General features: G+C 41.8%; 1 protein-coding gene across 1 annotated transcript in view; it reads left to right on the forward strand.

The window, feature by feature from the left end:
• The first annotated feature begins 680 nt into the window (after positions 1–680).
• Positions 681–16,724, forward strand: part of shisa8b (shisa family member 8b) — a 39,169-nt gene continuing 23,125 nt past the window's right edge. The window contains exons 1-3 of the mRNA XM_080460023.1: positions 681–1,155; positions 1,647–2,330; positions 16,085–16,209. Coding sequence (XP_080316149.1) covers positions 1,690–2,330; positions 16,085–16,209 — 766 coding nt within the window. The 5' untranslated portion in view covers positions 681–1,155; positions 1,647–1,689. The remainder of the gene's footprint in view (positions 1,156–1,646; positions 2,331–16,084; positions 16,210–16,724) is intronic.

The raw sequence follows: 16,724 nt of genomic DNA on the forward strand, positions 1-16,724 counted from the left end.
CTGAGGCATCTCTTCACCTTGGGAAAAAAAAAACAACATTAATGTTAGAAAGGACTTATCATAGAAAACATACACAAGTGGTGTGTTTATTTTTATTAATACATTCTGGGGGGGATTGTATACATTTATTTAATGCTGACTTAAAAAGGTACCTATTTCCTCGACGATGACATTTTCCAATGACAAATGCGTATTTTTTGTTGAGTTTAGGATGTTCGTCCACACGACAACTGTGCTACATCGTTTTCGCCGTTTCTGTCATTTCCATGGAAACAGACACCGTTTTCAAAACATTGCCGTGTCAGTGTGAAACTTTTCTGAGGTGAAAACGCAAAAATGAAGCGGTGAAGTTTAAACGGGACGGTAGCAACACGCACACACACACACACACACACACACACACACACACACACACACACACACACACACACACACAAAGAGTGCCTAATTACTCAGTTACAATAAATTTTTCTCCTCCTCCTCTCTCTGCTCCCTCTCTCCCTCCCTCCTTCCAGGCTTTTTTCCTCTGGGGATGATGGGAGATGCAGCTGGATATAACCCCCCGACACACACTCACATGCACACACACTCACTCCCTCTCCCCTCTCGCTGTCTATCTGGCACCGAGGACTGTAAACAGGAGGAGATCTCATTCGGTTCCTGAACTGTTGCCGTGCTCAGTGCAGCCACTGTGCTCACTTTTAATTTCCCTCATATACACACTTATAATATTGCATGCACACACACTCACACACACACATAAACACATACATGCACATCACGGCGGCATACTTAGCAGCAGAAGATCCTGACAGTCCTGGACCGGACTCACAGCTGCCAGCTCTGACTGAGCAGCACTGAAAGAAAGAAGAAGAGAAGAACCTGAGACGATAGTAAACGAGCGCGAAGACGATAAGAGGAGTGTGTCGCATCAGGGGTTTTTTCCAACATCGCTCATCCCACAGCTGACGATGGAGAACACATGAAGGACAGGGAGAAGTCTAGGGGAATGCTCAGGAGGGAAAAATGTGGCTGAGTAAAGTTTGTGGATATTTCTAAAAAGGATTTTCTTTTTTCTTTTTTTTTTGTGTGCCCCTGAACTTTGGGGAAGAATTGCTGAGGCACGACTCTCTGAGGCTTTCAAAGAAGGAAAAGGTGAGTGTCCTTCAGAAAATACAGTTCCCATTGTTTAGAAAGTAGATTTATTTACCTTGCTTTATTTTCCTTTTTTAAATTTATGCTGAGCTCTGCTGAAAAGCCAAAGTCGGACGTTGCTGGTCTGACGGAAAGGTTAATACCTGTCGCCTAACTTCTCTTTGAAGCTGATTATCATGACGCACAGTCTGATTAACATCTTCAATAGTAATTCTGGCTGACCTATTTAGCACGGCCTCTGCCCTCTTTTCATCACTGGTTCAATTGGTATGCAGGTTCAATACGCTGGCAGGATCAATAGCTGCATCATGTCGTGAATCTGCTTCTTTTGGTGTCCTGGTTTCTGCAATGTTATGTCCACCTTTTTAAAAAAAAAAAAAAAAAAAAAAAAAAAATGACATGTTTATATGTTTGGGTTTTTAAATTCGTTGTGAAATAGGTGTTTACATTGTGTTCATTTATCTATAAACTTGTCTTCTCTCTGTTTGAAGCCTGCAGGTGGAGCGTCAAACATAAAAGGGCTCTCCCAGAAGCATGGCGACCACCAGCTTTTCCTCCTGCAACCTTTTTCTCTTCTTCCTCTTCTCTTTTCTGACCACTCAGCCAGCCCTCACCCAGGACCCCTCAGTCACCACAGTGACAGTTACAGAGGGCCTCCCCTTCAGTGTCCCCACCTCGATATCCAACCAGACAACCAGCAGCTATGTGGAGACCACCCAGAACACTCCTCCAGAGACAGGGCTCTCCACCCCCAGCAGCGGTGGGGACTCTGACGATGAGGATGTCCCTCCGGCAGGGGGAACCCGCTGCCAGGGTTACTATGACGTAATGGGGCAATGGGATCCGCCATTCAACTGCAACGCCGGTGTGTTTCTGTACTGCTGTGGTACCTGCTTCTACCGCTTCTGTTGCCAGTTCCGCCAGCAGCGGCTGGACCAGAGAATCTGCTCCAACTACGACACGCCCATCTGGGCCAACACCGGCAAGCCGGTGGCCACCCTCACCGAGGGCCAAGAGGACCAGGACCGGGACCGTACGCACCTCATTGTCTACATCATCTGTGGAGTGGTGGCCATCATGGTGCTGGTGGGCATCTTCACCAAACTGGGTTTAGAGAAGAGCCGAGGGGGCAGCGGAGGAGGGGCGGGGACAGCTCAGGCTGACATCAACTCCAGGTGAGGACGGCTGTTCGTCTGCTGTGAGAGTTCATTAACAACGCCCCCTTTAGAGACTGGATGTAGACTCTGTGTGTGTGTGTGTGTGTGTGTGTGTGTGTGTGTGTGTGTGTGTGTGTGTGTGTGTGTGTGTGTGTGTGTGTGTGTGTGTGTGTTTGACTCCCTTTTTGAGGACCAATATAGAGATTTAAACCATCACACAGAAGACATTTTACAAAACAAGGACATTTTGCCTCATTTTGTTCTTCTCATATTACAGCTAATGGTCACAGTTAAGATTTAGTTGTGCCCTGGTTGACTATTGTCAAGAGTTGGGGTTAATTGTGACTTGAAATTTTGGTAAATTAATCAAAGAAATGAATGTCCTCATGAAGATAGCCAGACAAACTGAGATATGTGTGCAAGCATGTGAGAATGGAAGTATGTTGATTGACTTATTTCCCTGTGTAGAAAACGCACATGCAAAGAGATCCCCTGAACTTGGTGGGTGTGTGTGTGTGTGTGTGTGTGTGTGCGTGTGTGTGTGTGTATCTTTGGGTCTGTGTACATCCGTTCATGCATGGACATGTGTGTATCATTGCATGTGTTTTCTGTCACATTACAGGGACGTTGGAAAGTTGGAAATTCTGACTTCACTCACGCAGAAAAGAACAAAAAATACCAAAACATGTCAGACACAAAGGGAATTAACAAGTCCCTACAAATCATCCCATTTTCATCGACATGTTAACACACAACCTATCAGTTTGGAATTTACAACTTCCAACATTGAATGTGTGTCTCTAGACCTACTAACATGTGTGCATGTGTGTATGTTTGCTTGCATTTGTTTAAATTCACCTCAAATCTACAAACATAGATATGAATTTGACCGCCTATTACAACTCTCTCAAAACTGGTTTAGAGCTGGAGATGATGGATTTTTAATTATTTTTATTTATTTAATGTCAGATTGTGGAAATAGATATTGTGTAAAGTTCAGGTCACGGGAAAGAGAGAGAAAAATATCAATAACTGGCAAAATGCTGAATATTGATCGTAATGTAGTACTTTAGAAGTGTGTCAAGCGTTCCACTTTATTGAGATGAAGTCATGATCACATGTTTTTGCATGTTGTGAATATATTTGTAAAGCTAATTTTTCTACAGACCCCATTTATGCTTTTATTTATTTTTGCATCTGCTCAAAATTTTTATGTTTCTAATTTTACATTTTTCTTTATTTCTTTCTACCCTTTTCTTTGTTTCTCCTTTTCTGTATTTATTTTCTTTTCTTTTTTTTGTATTTTACACCCTGCTTTGCTTGTAAGCATGACGTATATATGAAATAAACCACAAAAAATGTGCTGTCTTTGCTGCAGTAAAGCGCTTTTTAAAGGAGCGATGCTGTGCTCGTGTGTGAGATTTTCTTATTCAGAGTTTATCTGTCAGGGTTTTACAACGAGACAGTGCAGCCATTTTTTACATTCAATGACGTAAAGAAAAACCAAAGAAAGAAAAACTAATGGGTGAAGAAAAGCTTACATCTCCCTTTTGTCCCAATACACTTGCAAGCCTGCATACACACATGTGAAAACACACTTGGGTTTAAAAATATGGTCCAGGATTCACAATGCTCACCTCAAGAAATCACGGCAAGTCAACGGTGCAGCTTTCATCTCAAACCATCGAACCCTCATAATGTGACGATTCTCCTGCAGAATCCTGCAGTTTCTGATCTCCTCTTTATCTTCATCACGTCTGTTACTCTTGTCCTGAGGTTTTTTTTCCCCACGTCCTTTGTATTCCATGTCAGCCTTTCTTTCACTTTCATTTGCTTTTCATCCCCACTCTTTCCCGCCCACGGGGCTCACGGAGACTGACACATTCAACCACTGTGATCTTCTTCAGCTTCACTATTCAAATTTCCTCTCATCTGTAATGTTTGTACAGGACACTCCTAACTTGTTTCCTTCTGTCTGTCCTTTGTGTTTGGTGGGTTGTTTTTTTTAAAATTGTAATAAGGCTTTTCGGCAATAAATCTTATACCACTGGAGAGCCTGTTGTTTTCTTTTAAATGTTGCAATATCTGTGAGGAACATGCATTTGTGGATTGCACCCATGAAAAATGTGTAGTTTTCTCAAACGGGGTTAATCTGCCTTTTTATGATGACTCTTCTTTAATGAATTGGATCAATGAAGTCTAACATTATTTGGGGAAGCCGAAGCTCAGAAACATAACCATTTTGTCATTGACAGAGAAGATTGAGCAAATTTCTAATGGCAAATGCATCTTCCCTCCTCCAAGATATTCAATTGTTATAAGATTTATTGCCAAGAAGCAATGTTACAGCAAGGAAATATCCCACCAACTGAAATGTCATTCATTTTTGTGTGTCTTTTACATCTGAGTCAATTTTCCTGCATCTTCCAGTACCAGTGTTTCTGTATCTCCCATTAACCTGAACTGCAAATCTCATTGGGTGGATGACACACAGCCAGGATTAATATTTCCTGCAGGGAAGCACCTCACTGAAATAGAAACACTCCAGTTGCATAAACATCCTCCCTCCCTGAGCTCATCTCCACAGATTACAGCTCCTCCTTGAGATTTAACAAATTTCACCGATGATTATGGCTTTGCCTTTTCTGGACTGCTCTGCCTGCACACTTGTTTAGTTATTAGCCCGCTGACATAAATCCCTGGTCCAAAATTGTACGTGCAAACTAAGATCTCATGTACAGCAAGTGCTTCAGGAAGTGAAGTGCGAAAATACATACAGACACCCACCAAAAGCTTTTATTTCATACTTTCCCCTCATGCTTTTGCACTCTGCCGTGTACCTGTGTTTCTTCTGTCTGTCGCACCAGATTCTTCTCTTGCTTAGCATCCTGCATGCAGAGTATGTTTGACACTGACATCACACCAGTTTTCCCAAATCAGCTTTAAAAGTTAGAAACAAAAAGTGATCTTCCACTCAGATACACACACACACACACACACACACACACACACACACACACACACACACACACACACACACACACACACACACACACACGTTACGCTGTCCTTTGATACCTTACAGGGACACCGTGATGGCTTATATTAATGTCCTGTAGAACGACACACATTTCTTTCATATCTCGATGTCCAACACAAATCTTATTATTACCTTCCTCAGCTCAAATGGATTAATTTTCTTCATGCGGACCTTTTGCCCCCACAGTAGCACCAGTCCCCATGGGGCAATTTGCAATCAGACATCGCCATGAAGAAAAACACAAACACCTTATAATACCGACACGACTCCGCTTGTTGCAACCACACCGGGTTCTGTGTGTGTGTGTGTGTGTGTGTGTGTGTGTGTGGTGTGTGTGTGTGTGTGTGTGTGTGTGTGTGTGTGTGTGTGTGTGTGTGTGTGTGTGTGTGTGTGTGTGTGTGTGTGTGTGTGTGCTATACTAATTCTTATCCAACAATGGGCAACGGAGAGCACCGCCTGAGGTCACATGTGTCATGTCTAATGAAAGGCTTTCTACCAGAGAAAGGGGCTGGCTTTACACCGAGATAGTAAACAAACACCAATGACCTTCATGATTTTCCACACACTCACACACATACGGGGTGATTTCTAGTTCAATTAACAACAAGGGGGATAGTGGTGGCATTTAGGCTGCATTAACATGGTTCAGTGCTGCACCCTGAGAGGTCACAGGGTAGCCAGGAGGGCACTGACACAAAACATCCACCTGACACAGAGGGGGAGAGGTCCAGGATCATTATGGTCCGAGCAGAGATCACGTGGTTCAATGTGTGTATGTGTGAGTTTGCTTGTGTCGGTATGTATGTATTAGGCCATTTGTCCACCTCAATGCTCCACCTGTTGTCCAAAGCAAGACCCTGGATCTTCCTGTCTTTGGGAATTCCTACAAAACTAATTTTCAAAAGCAAATATAATTTGATAGCATAAGAACCAAATAGTTTAGACCTTTAGGGGAATGCTTATTTTAAGATACTATTTATGGATGATGTATATGAATGTCTTTCACTGCTTTGCCCGTCATGATTTCAGTCAAGTCTGTGGGGGAAATTGAGGCTCCGTCGATGAGCATTCCACTGAAACTTAAATGCAGTGTGGGTGTCTGTTGTCTGTAAAGAAGACGTTCGACATGACTGAGCTCCACATATGGAGAGTGGCTTTAAAACTGGTTGCCACTTCTTCGAACCACAGCAAAAGAGGATTTCCCTTCAGCTGTGATATCAAGTAAAATCAGAGCTTATGTGTGGATGTGTTATGAAATGGCACCTAAAGTCTTTTGGTACAAGCTCTATAAACGAATCTGAGGTGTGGGACTATTTCTCCCTATATTCTTCCCAATGAAAAGCAGTTGAAAAAGTCCCTCACATGACAGCCTAGGTGATCCATCATTATGATCGAGCTCTTCAGCCCCAGACTGGTTTTCTTTGTGAGACTCATCATTGTAGTTGTAGGTAGTTCAATTCACTATGGGTTATTTAATGCCCCAATTGATCTCAAACACATGTTTATGGACTGTGGGTGGAAACGGAAGTACTCAGATAAAACGATTAAAACACCACACCAAAAGGCCTGGCATGGATTTTTAACCCTTTATGAGGTGAGAGTGCAATACAACTCTGACTAACCATAATAGGAACAGGAATTAAGAAGCTTCTTATACTGAGTTGGAAATAAAGTTTAGGTATGTAAAATTTGAGAAATCTAACTAGCTTTTTTTCATGAGGAAAGAGTGTGAGTATTGATCAAATTTGATTATTCCCAAATTAGCAAATCAGATGAAATCTGGTCAAAAATCTTCAATTAACAGTGTAAGGCATTTCTTCCCAAACACTCCCGATATACAAGATTTATATTCATTTTTATACATTCGATTCAATTTGCATGTCGTCTGAGTCCTGCATGTGTGTGCATGGCAGTAGCCTTTTCTGCGAGTGCATTATGTAACTAAGGACACTTTCACTTAAATGGTTTTACTGCACCGGCCTGATTTGAGGCAGACAGATAAGCAATACTCAATACGACATGAGGGTACACATGGGCTGCCCCCACATGCAACAGATGGGATCACTTTTCCATTTCACCCGCCGAAAACCCCAACCTCCTATCCTCCGACACACTCCAAGATCAAAACATCTCTTAATATAGTGTCACGCTTAATATTTCAAGTGCATTGCATTTCTAGCACTTTAATTGGATTTATAGTAATGCACTGGAGCATTTTGAGCAAAGTGGTCAACACTTTGAAGGTGCAAAATCATACTTTTGGATCGTATTTACCATTTTTAGACTCATCATCCAGTAAGACGACCACAGTATTATCAAACAGTTCCATTATGATGTATGTATTTGAATTGATATTCTAGCTAACAAGAAAGTTGAATATTTGATTTTTTTAATCTACTGACTTGTTAGAAAGCAATTAAGCGATGAGCGTTATGAGTTCCTCTGGTTTTAATCAGCTGTCTTAGCCGGCAGGTACAAAATTCAGCACACGATTAACAGAGGGTTCCCTCATTACAACATTGTCCAGTTTTCTAATATAAACAACAACTAAAGCAGTAATGTGAATAGAATTGTTCTCTGAGGGCAACGTAGTAATAGAGGTCTCACTCAGTGAACTGCTAATGAATTGATTTTCATCACACCCTCTGCAGCTTTTCAAGATCATATGTGTTATAGAGAGTGCGATTTCAAAAACACAGAGGAAGAAGACTGAAGTTTTAAATCAAAGTCCAGCCCCTTCTCTGCTCCACTTTAACAACCCGCTCCCCTCCGTCTTCTGATCACCTCCAGCATCAGGCTGTCACTCTCTATCAACTCTCACCTGCCACCAAAAGTGTGTGTGTGTACGCAAGTATATCGGCAGGCATGTACAACGGCATACAAATGCATTGAGGTGCACACACATGTGTGCGCCTCCGTCATCGCTCGTCCCCGAGTGAAAGGACATGTAAGCTGACAGATTCCCGGCTGTATCAGATGTGACAATTTCCACCCTCCAGCTGCTTTACCTTCCTCTCTCCTGCTTAAGTCCTGCCAGGCTTTACCGGGCCCACACACACACTCAAATGTGGGTCAGCGCCCACTGACAGGAGAGTTTGGTCTGTGTGCTGTTTTCTTGTATAAAGCCAAAAGATTGGCAGCATTTTTAGCTGTCACATCTCGAAGGTGGCATTAGGAGAATTTAGTTTAAAATAGTTCATCCGAGCAGAAAGATTTTGTTAGTCACAGTTTAACTCGTATCAGTCAAAAGTGAAGTTTGTAGGACCAACAGTGAGTTGGCCCCCGTAGCTTCATTTCATCTGTCTTCCAAACTTCTAATGGGCCATCTGTCTGCAGCTTCAAACAGCCATGAAAACCAGCTAAAAACAGCCCCGCTCATTATGTACGCTGCTCCACAACTTTTCATTCAGCATTTCTTATATTTCAAGGCGTCTTCATGATGGGAATAAGTCAGCTTATCTGCATGAAAAGAAGCCACCCTAAATACGAACTACTGAAAAACTGGACTAAACCCTACATCAGAATCACAAAACTTCTCTTTTATTTCAAAGCAAGAGACGTGACGAAAAGCCCACATGGTGTCCTCTGTGCCAGTAGGCATTTTAATTTGCCCAAACAGTTAAATGTCAGTAAATTCAATCACCTAGCTTCTCACAGTTGTAGAAATTGTTCCGTCCACTTCGCTCTGCGTCAGATTTAAATCTAAATTATTTTTCAAACGTATTTCTTCCTGTGGCACATGAGAACAACAGTGAATTAAACAAATAAAAAGAAGTAATTTCTATTCTGTACACATTTTCACATACACTAAAAATAACAGGAGGAAGTTTCTGATTATGTAATTTTCATTTAATATAATTTCATTTAATATTCACGTCGGTCTTGAGCATAAACATTTGTTTTCTAGAAAGCATGAGAAAATACAAGGTGTTGTCTAAAATGATACTGATTAGTATTTAGAGATATATGCTTTAGTAGTTGTCAATATACTGTGGACGAGATAAGATGTAAAACTGCATATGGAGACCCTCCAGAACAAAGATATTTAAAAACCGAAGTACCAGTCCACTGTCCCCAAAATATATTCTCTGTGTATTTGTGTGTTTGGGGCATACTTTGTCATCTTGTCACTCTGAATCAGTAATCGTCTTTGACACTGAGGCTGATTTTCACTGTACCTCAGAAAATGAGAGGGAGCGATGAGTGACAAGAGGGCAGGGGCAACCAAGAAGGACGTGGCTCAGAGAAATCTGCAGCAGCCGCTTTAGTTCAATTGTTCTGTTAAATCACATCAGGGAAATGCTGGAAAGTGCACAATAGGATCATGACACCGGACTGTGACTATCTGTGTGTTTCGTTAGTGCAAGTGTAGGGAATCAACAGGTAAACAATGTGTAAACAAAGTATAAATGGTGCTGCAAACTAGAGAAAATAAAATTTACATATGGAAGTAAAGAAAAAAATAACTAAAGATCACTTCAATACTGTTTTAAAAATAAATAAATAAACATACTGTACTTTGAAACTGATGTTTGATATGTTAGATACTCTAGGTTGTTTTTTTACCATTTCTCAATTGATACGCAAAATTTCCCAAGCTTCATTGTAGGGCGATCATCCACAATTCCCCATCATAGAGTCGCTCATTAACCCTTTTTAGTCACTGCTGACAGGATATGGCATATACATTTCTATTAAGCATAACTCACATTCAGGAAATGAAAACAAAACTTCCAGACGGTAAAGAAACACACCTTCATACCCTTATACAAGTAACTACCGGAACTCCTAGGACTTTCTAAGTATGACTGCCCAATCACATAGTAATATTGAAAAAAAGAGAATTTCAACACACAAAGAAACAAACACTTGAATGGAGACAGGATTTCAACTTTAACTTACTGAAAGCACAGATATAAAACTGTGGCATATTTATCAAAGTGTAGCAACATGCAGTTACAGGATCAATACCATGTGCATTAATACAGAAATAAAGCCCGGGGATGTAGAGGAAACATACACTGTACTGTACTTCCTGAGTCTATTCCAGTTCCCAGAACATTTCCCATTAGAGCGATCTGTGGAGTCACGCTGCAGACACACAGACGGACAGCGTGTTGTAATCTAGGTGATGTGGGAGGAGTAATTGATTGTTACAGGACATTAGTAAAGTCTCATCTCAGTGTGGCTGTAATGTGACGGGAGAGTGCGGAGGAACCCACGACCCCTCAGATCTCAGGCACGATGCCTCTACGCTATAGAGGAACAAAGAGCCGTGGGAGATGTAAGCTGAAGGTTACTCAGGGAATATATGAGCGTCTGTATGTATATTCAATAACTCCCTGAGTGAACACTGCCTGAGGAACCTAATGCAGGGCAAAAGAGCCCCGTGGAAGTGGACAATGGTCTGCTGGGTGCTGACTTGACCTGGTTACATACCATGAATTTTATGATCTTATGCAAATACGAGAAGACATTTTTCTTTTGTGAAAGTTTTTTTCTGGTTTACAACTTGAGCCTATGAAACATCAGTACCAGTCAAGTTTGAGATTATTTTAAGTGTGAATCTAAGGATGATTATGACTGGAGAGGAAGAGAAAACCCAATATATGTTTATTTTAGACATTTGTAGACAAAATTTTCTGTGTTTTAATTCTATAATCCTAAAAAACTTCTACCTTGGGAGCCGTTTAAAAAAAGTGGCTGAGCACCGTTGTCAGATAAACTACCACCCAAAACACAATGAAAGTTTTCAGTTTTCACTTTAAAACGTTGTGTAAATGGGGCCTAAAAGACAGCATTCACACTTTAGCATCTGACCAAAACGGCTCCAACGTGTATTTGTCGTTACATTATTTTCATATTAAGCTCTTATATGTATTTCTAACATTATTCTTGCTCATTTGTGAGTGTTGTAAAGCCGAGCATAAGGTACTGTGGAGGGTATTTCATCACACATAACAAAGTTTACAAAACAATGAACACTGGAGATTTTCATGAATTTAAGAGAAGACCTTTCATTCACCCTTACAGAGAAGTAACTGTAGTTTAAAAAAGGATCAAAACAATAAGAACAGACAAGACAAAATGGGGGTATCACTGATTGTCATTGACTAATTATGTTGATCTAACCCAGCCGATGAGCATGAATCTTAAAGCTTCACTCTCTTTAAAAGCCTCCACAGGATCTCTGATCCCTCTGGAGCTCCATCAACACTACATAGCCTACAGACAGGTGTTTATTTTTTATCTGGTTGCGGATTAGAAGTCCAAATCAGCAAGTTGTCTGAGCGGCGAGCCAAGAGAAGAGTGCGCGGAGGCTCGAGGCGCCACACGGTAATGAGTCAGAGAGGGGATGAGGAGCAGAGAGAGGAAGAGCGAGAGGAGAAAGAGACAGATTTAGGACTGGGTTTAGGTAAGGAGGGGGCACAGAGGTGGGAAAAAAAACTATTAAATCTTGAGGAGAGAAAGTGAAATTGGGAATTATTCATCTTTTTGTTGAGCGATTTGAATGTTTAGGAGTGGGAGAAATTCCCATCTTAATCTAATACAAAGTGACAAAGAAACACACACTGGCAGGGTGGAAGTGAGAGGACTGATAATAGGCTCAAGATCTGAATTGATTAGAAAGAATTAATATTGGTGCAATTTGTCGGTGCGGATGAAGTAGATGAGCACATATGGAACCCGGTGAATGTGACTGTAGCTGAACATCAACAGCGGACATTAGAAAGTTATCTAAACATGTGAAAATGATCTCATTATTTTAACAACCTTTAGCATGAACACCCACCATTACATCATCATAGAATCATAGATTTCACCAAAACGATTTTCACAAAACATACTTTTTCCTTTTTTATTGGCTTCCCCAGCTCAGAATGCAAAACATTATCCTGTATCATGCCAATACTCTGGGGTCAAAACACACACTGCTCGAATAGCTTTGCACCAATCAGCTTTTAAGGTCAAGTGTCTCCAAGGATATTGTCATGAAGTTTCATTTGTTCGTAGTATTTCTTTTGTTTTCAATTATTGAAATAAAAGGCAGTGGGCGATAACACTGATGCATTTAAAGGTCCATCTTGCGCGCATCCACAGGGTTGACCATAAACTACAGTATATACATAGACTGTGCCACTCAGACTGTTAAAAAGATACCAATATATTTCGAACTCATCCTCAGACACGATCTGTGGTTACAGTAACAGAAATCACAATGCTTTTTTGCACTATGTTACTCTTTTTCCACTCTATAAGGTCTAAGGAGTCAAACACAAGGTCACAAATGCAAACAAACTACACCCATTTCATCACAGGATCTACGTGTGCGTGATGACGAATGGGATTATATCGGACATAAAAACAGCTCCATGCCCATAACACAATCCCTGCAGGAGCTGCTGTCCTGCCTCTGTGACACTGTTACTCACGCACATCATCACAGCTTCGGATAGCGGAGTGGAGAAGTGGCCAAAGGGACTCACTTTTACTTTTTGGCAGGTGGTGTGTGAATATATTGCTTCTGGCTGCATTTGCCAGGCTCATCATGCACTCATGCCGTGTGTGTGTGTGTGTGTGTGTGTGTGTGTGTGTGTGTGTGTGTGTGTGTGTGTGTGTGTGTGTGTGTGTGTGTGTGTGTGTGTGTGTGTGTGTGTGTGTGTGTGTGTGTGTGTGTATTTTGCGTCCTTGTGCATGTGTGAGTCTGCTGAGGGTGTAACAGACAACATGAACACAACAGAGGCACCGGTGTTTGAATTATTATTGTTTATCCATGTGACTCGAGTTAAACCAGTGACGGACCTGCCCCCCCACCCCCAATCACCCCCACCCCCCCCCACCCCACTCGCGATGGGCCCACGGACAACAGCCACCCCTGTGCAGATACAGGGCGGCATCACGAGACCGTATCTGAGCCGGTGCACGGTGCACCCCTGTTGAGTTAGCGCCCTGGGCAGCTGCCCACTTCGCCCACAGCGAAATCCGCCACTGGGTTAACCTGAACATACTCTCTCACTTGTTGTATTTGCATGCTGTCAGCAGATTGAAACAAATCAAATACTGAGTCCAGATGTGCCCGTATTGCACATATGTCACTCAGTGAACAAATGGCCGTGGGTCAAACACAGCCAACTGGAAGTTATCCAAGAAGCTGCACTGAACAAAACACACAACATGAGCCAGTTTTCATTCAACTGTGCACTCAGAGAGGAAAGTGTCAGTGTGCCAATACCATCAATGGACAATGGCTGATAAATGTGTTGTTTTTATTGGAATACTGACACAAAAATCTCATGAATTCAAGGTTACATGATACAAATGATTATTTCAGTCTTCCACCAGATTAGAACCGATATATGCACGCTTTTCATCAACAACAGCGCTTAATCAATGAGATTCGGCAGTTTTCAGACAGGTCTTGTTTACACAACAACATTTCAAGTCAAAACGCATCGTTTATGAGTTTTATTTTCAGCATTACATTATTTTGAAAATGTTGTAGTTGGCATGTTGGGCCACTAGTTGGTTGTCATTGTAATGAAACCACACACACGTGTACAGAGAACAATACGCTATGAACATTAACAATGGCAAGTAAACTGACATTCGTATGGTCAGATGACAAAGTTGGATTACTATTCCGGAGACTCGCAACTATAGAACTATCAAGTCCCAGGAGACTATGGGGTGGGAGTCATGACACTCTGGAGGCCAACATTGTTGTTATTTTCTATTGACTTGTGCATGTGCAGAAGAACTATTTACTTGTAGTCGTGGTGCACATGCAGAGCAGCAGCATTTAAAAAAAATAGTTTTCCCCCATTTCCACGGCGATGGAGTCAGAGTATTTTCGAAAAGTTCCTCCTTGAGAGCTGTTTTCAAAAAGTTTGTTTTCAGTGGCTCTGATCACCGTTGTCGGGTAATGGACGCCCAAAACGCAAAGAAAGATTTTTCCATTACTGAGGTGTGGCAGAGCGATGTTAAATGGTCCACTGACTCTGTTACACCCTCATATTGAACTATCAAAATATGTCAATTTCCAATCATTACACAAAATGGTATACATTATATTATTGAGCACACTCAATAAGAGCATCTGTGGAGAGTATCCATTACTTTTTTTCACCAGTATCACAAGATTACAAACGGTATGTCATTCAGCACAGGATCCATGATGGTTGCCATAGTTGTTTGACTCAATGCAGTCTAACAATCAATGAATCATTTACACTTGAATTCTTATATATAAGTATAACATAATAACATGACACGTTGTCTTAATCCACAGGCCAGTTGATGGAGAGGGTGTATTTGATTCATAAGCAAAACATTTTCATGTTGACCCATTTTCACACGCTCGATGAACACAGCGCCCCCTGGGATGAGGGAATGTCCTGTAAATGAACCACCTGCGTGTGTGTGTGTGTGTGTGTGTGTGTGTGTGTGTGTGTGTGTGTGTGTGTGTGTGTGTGTGTGTGTGTGTGTGTGTGTGTGTGTGTGTGTGTGTGTGTGTGTGTGTGTGTGTGTGTGTGTGTGTGTCCGGGGTGCCAGCTGTAGGGGGAATCGCTCTCAGGAGACTGATTACACTCCAGATGATGTTACTTTTTTCCTCATGGTGAGCTTCAGTGTGGAGCTGTGCCACGACCCCGGCAAGAGTGACCAACACATTTAAAATAAACACACTGACAACCTGCCGAATCAATGCAAAGGGTCGCTTGACTGAATCTAAACTACCAGTCACTGTGGTCAAGCTGAAGTGTGGTGATTACAGTTTCTTTTTCAAGTTTGATGTGGATGCATGCGTTCATATTTGGCTGCATAATCAATTTCGGGTATATGCAACATTACAGCCACAACAAAAATTTGTATATGGATTTTGTGTGCATGTTTTTACATTTGCATGCAGGCAGACTGAAGTCATGCTTTGGTCTGCACTGTGTGATCATTTACTAGTAGCAAAAGATGTTTAAGCGAGGTTGATGGAATCGATTGCTTGTAGTAAGTAGGCTACATGGTCATGTTTTTGATTAAAGCGTCAAGGCAATGGAATCTGTCTTGGATTACCATAATCCAAATGTAGCAAACAACTGATGAAGACGCCCTTCTGAGGTGGAGGTGGAGAGAGTGAAATGTGCAGAGACTTGTAGACACACATACAAATTACATTACAGAACCACTGACATCTTAACACAGAAATATCCTCACACTTAAAATGGTGTTGGCACAAATCTAAATATACACACAAATAAAAAGATCCTCCCTATACACACAAATCACTCCCCAGCTACATTAGTCCCATATCATCCATATGTTAAGTGTGTAAACTAAGCACATAAAACTGATAGATTTAACTACTGACATCATTCTGGGTTTTCCTTCATGCATCAAATATCACACAGATTACATCAAATGATAGGCGGGGCAATGTCGACTCACTGATGGGCCCTACTATGTGGAAACTGATAGAGATTCTCTGTTTTATGGTTAATGTTTGTATGAGTAAACGTGGTCAATCTGACAGGTCACCACCTGAACCCTAAGCACTGCTCTCTCCTGTGTGTGTGTGTGTGTGTGTGTGTGTGTGTGTGTGTGTGTGTGTGTGTGTGTGTGTGCGTGTGTGTGTGCGTGTGTGTGTGCGTGTGTGTGTGTGTGTGTGTGTGTGTGTGTGTGTGTGTGTGTGTGTGTGTGTGTGTGTGTGTGTGTGTGTGTGTGTGTGTGTGTGTGTGTCTAGGACACTGACAGACCTGCTGAAGCAGCAGGGAGCTGAGGTGAGCTCAGTGGAAAATGCCACGGCCAGTTCGCCCAGCGGAGGGAGAGCCAACGGCGTCTCAGCCAGGATGCTGCGCAGCAGGAGTGGTGAGTGAAGAGAAACGAAGAGAGAGAGAGAGAGAGAGAGTGTGTGTGTGTGTGTGTGTGTGTGTGTGTGTGTGTGTGTGTGTGTGTGTGTGTGTGTGTGTGTGTGTGTGTGTGTGTGTGTGTGTGTGTGTGTGTGTGTGTGTGTGTGTGTGTGCGTGTGCAGAATGAACCTTACTTATTTTAATAACTCAAGATGATAGGATCCTCTAACATGTATCATGGGGATTCACGTTTTTCCTCTCAATACAGAGTAAGAGGCTACAATCAGTCTTCACAAATCACATTGGCAAGCCAATTACTTTTTGTATTAAAAAATGAGGGAAACAACTGTAGAGGAGCTCGACCAGCAGCTTTCACACGGCAGATTAGTTTCTTTTTGTTTCTGTTTGCATAATGAAGAGAATCAGACTCAGGGCTGTGCAGGATAAGGATGAACTCTGTCAAGTTGTGCAATTAACATGGGAAGACTGGTTAAAAATGACACTTTGGTGGGATTTCACTTTTTATCAGGGTGC

The sequence above is a fragment of the Lipophrys pholis genome (genome assembly GCF_963383615.2).
Source record: "Lipophrys pholis genome assembly, chromosome: 1".
NCBI classification, from domain to species: domain Eukaryota; kingdom Metazoa; phylum Chordata; class Actinopteri; order Blenniiformes; family Blenniidae; genus Lipophrys; species Lipophrys pholis.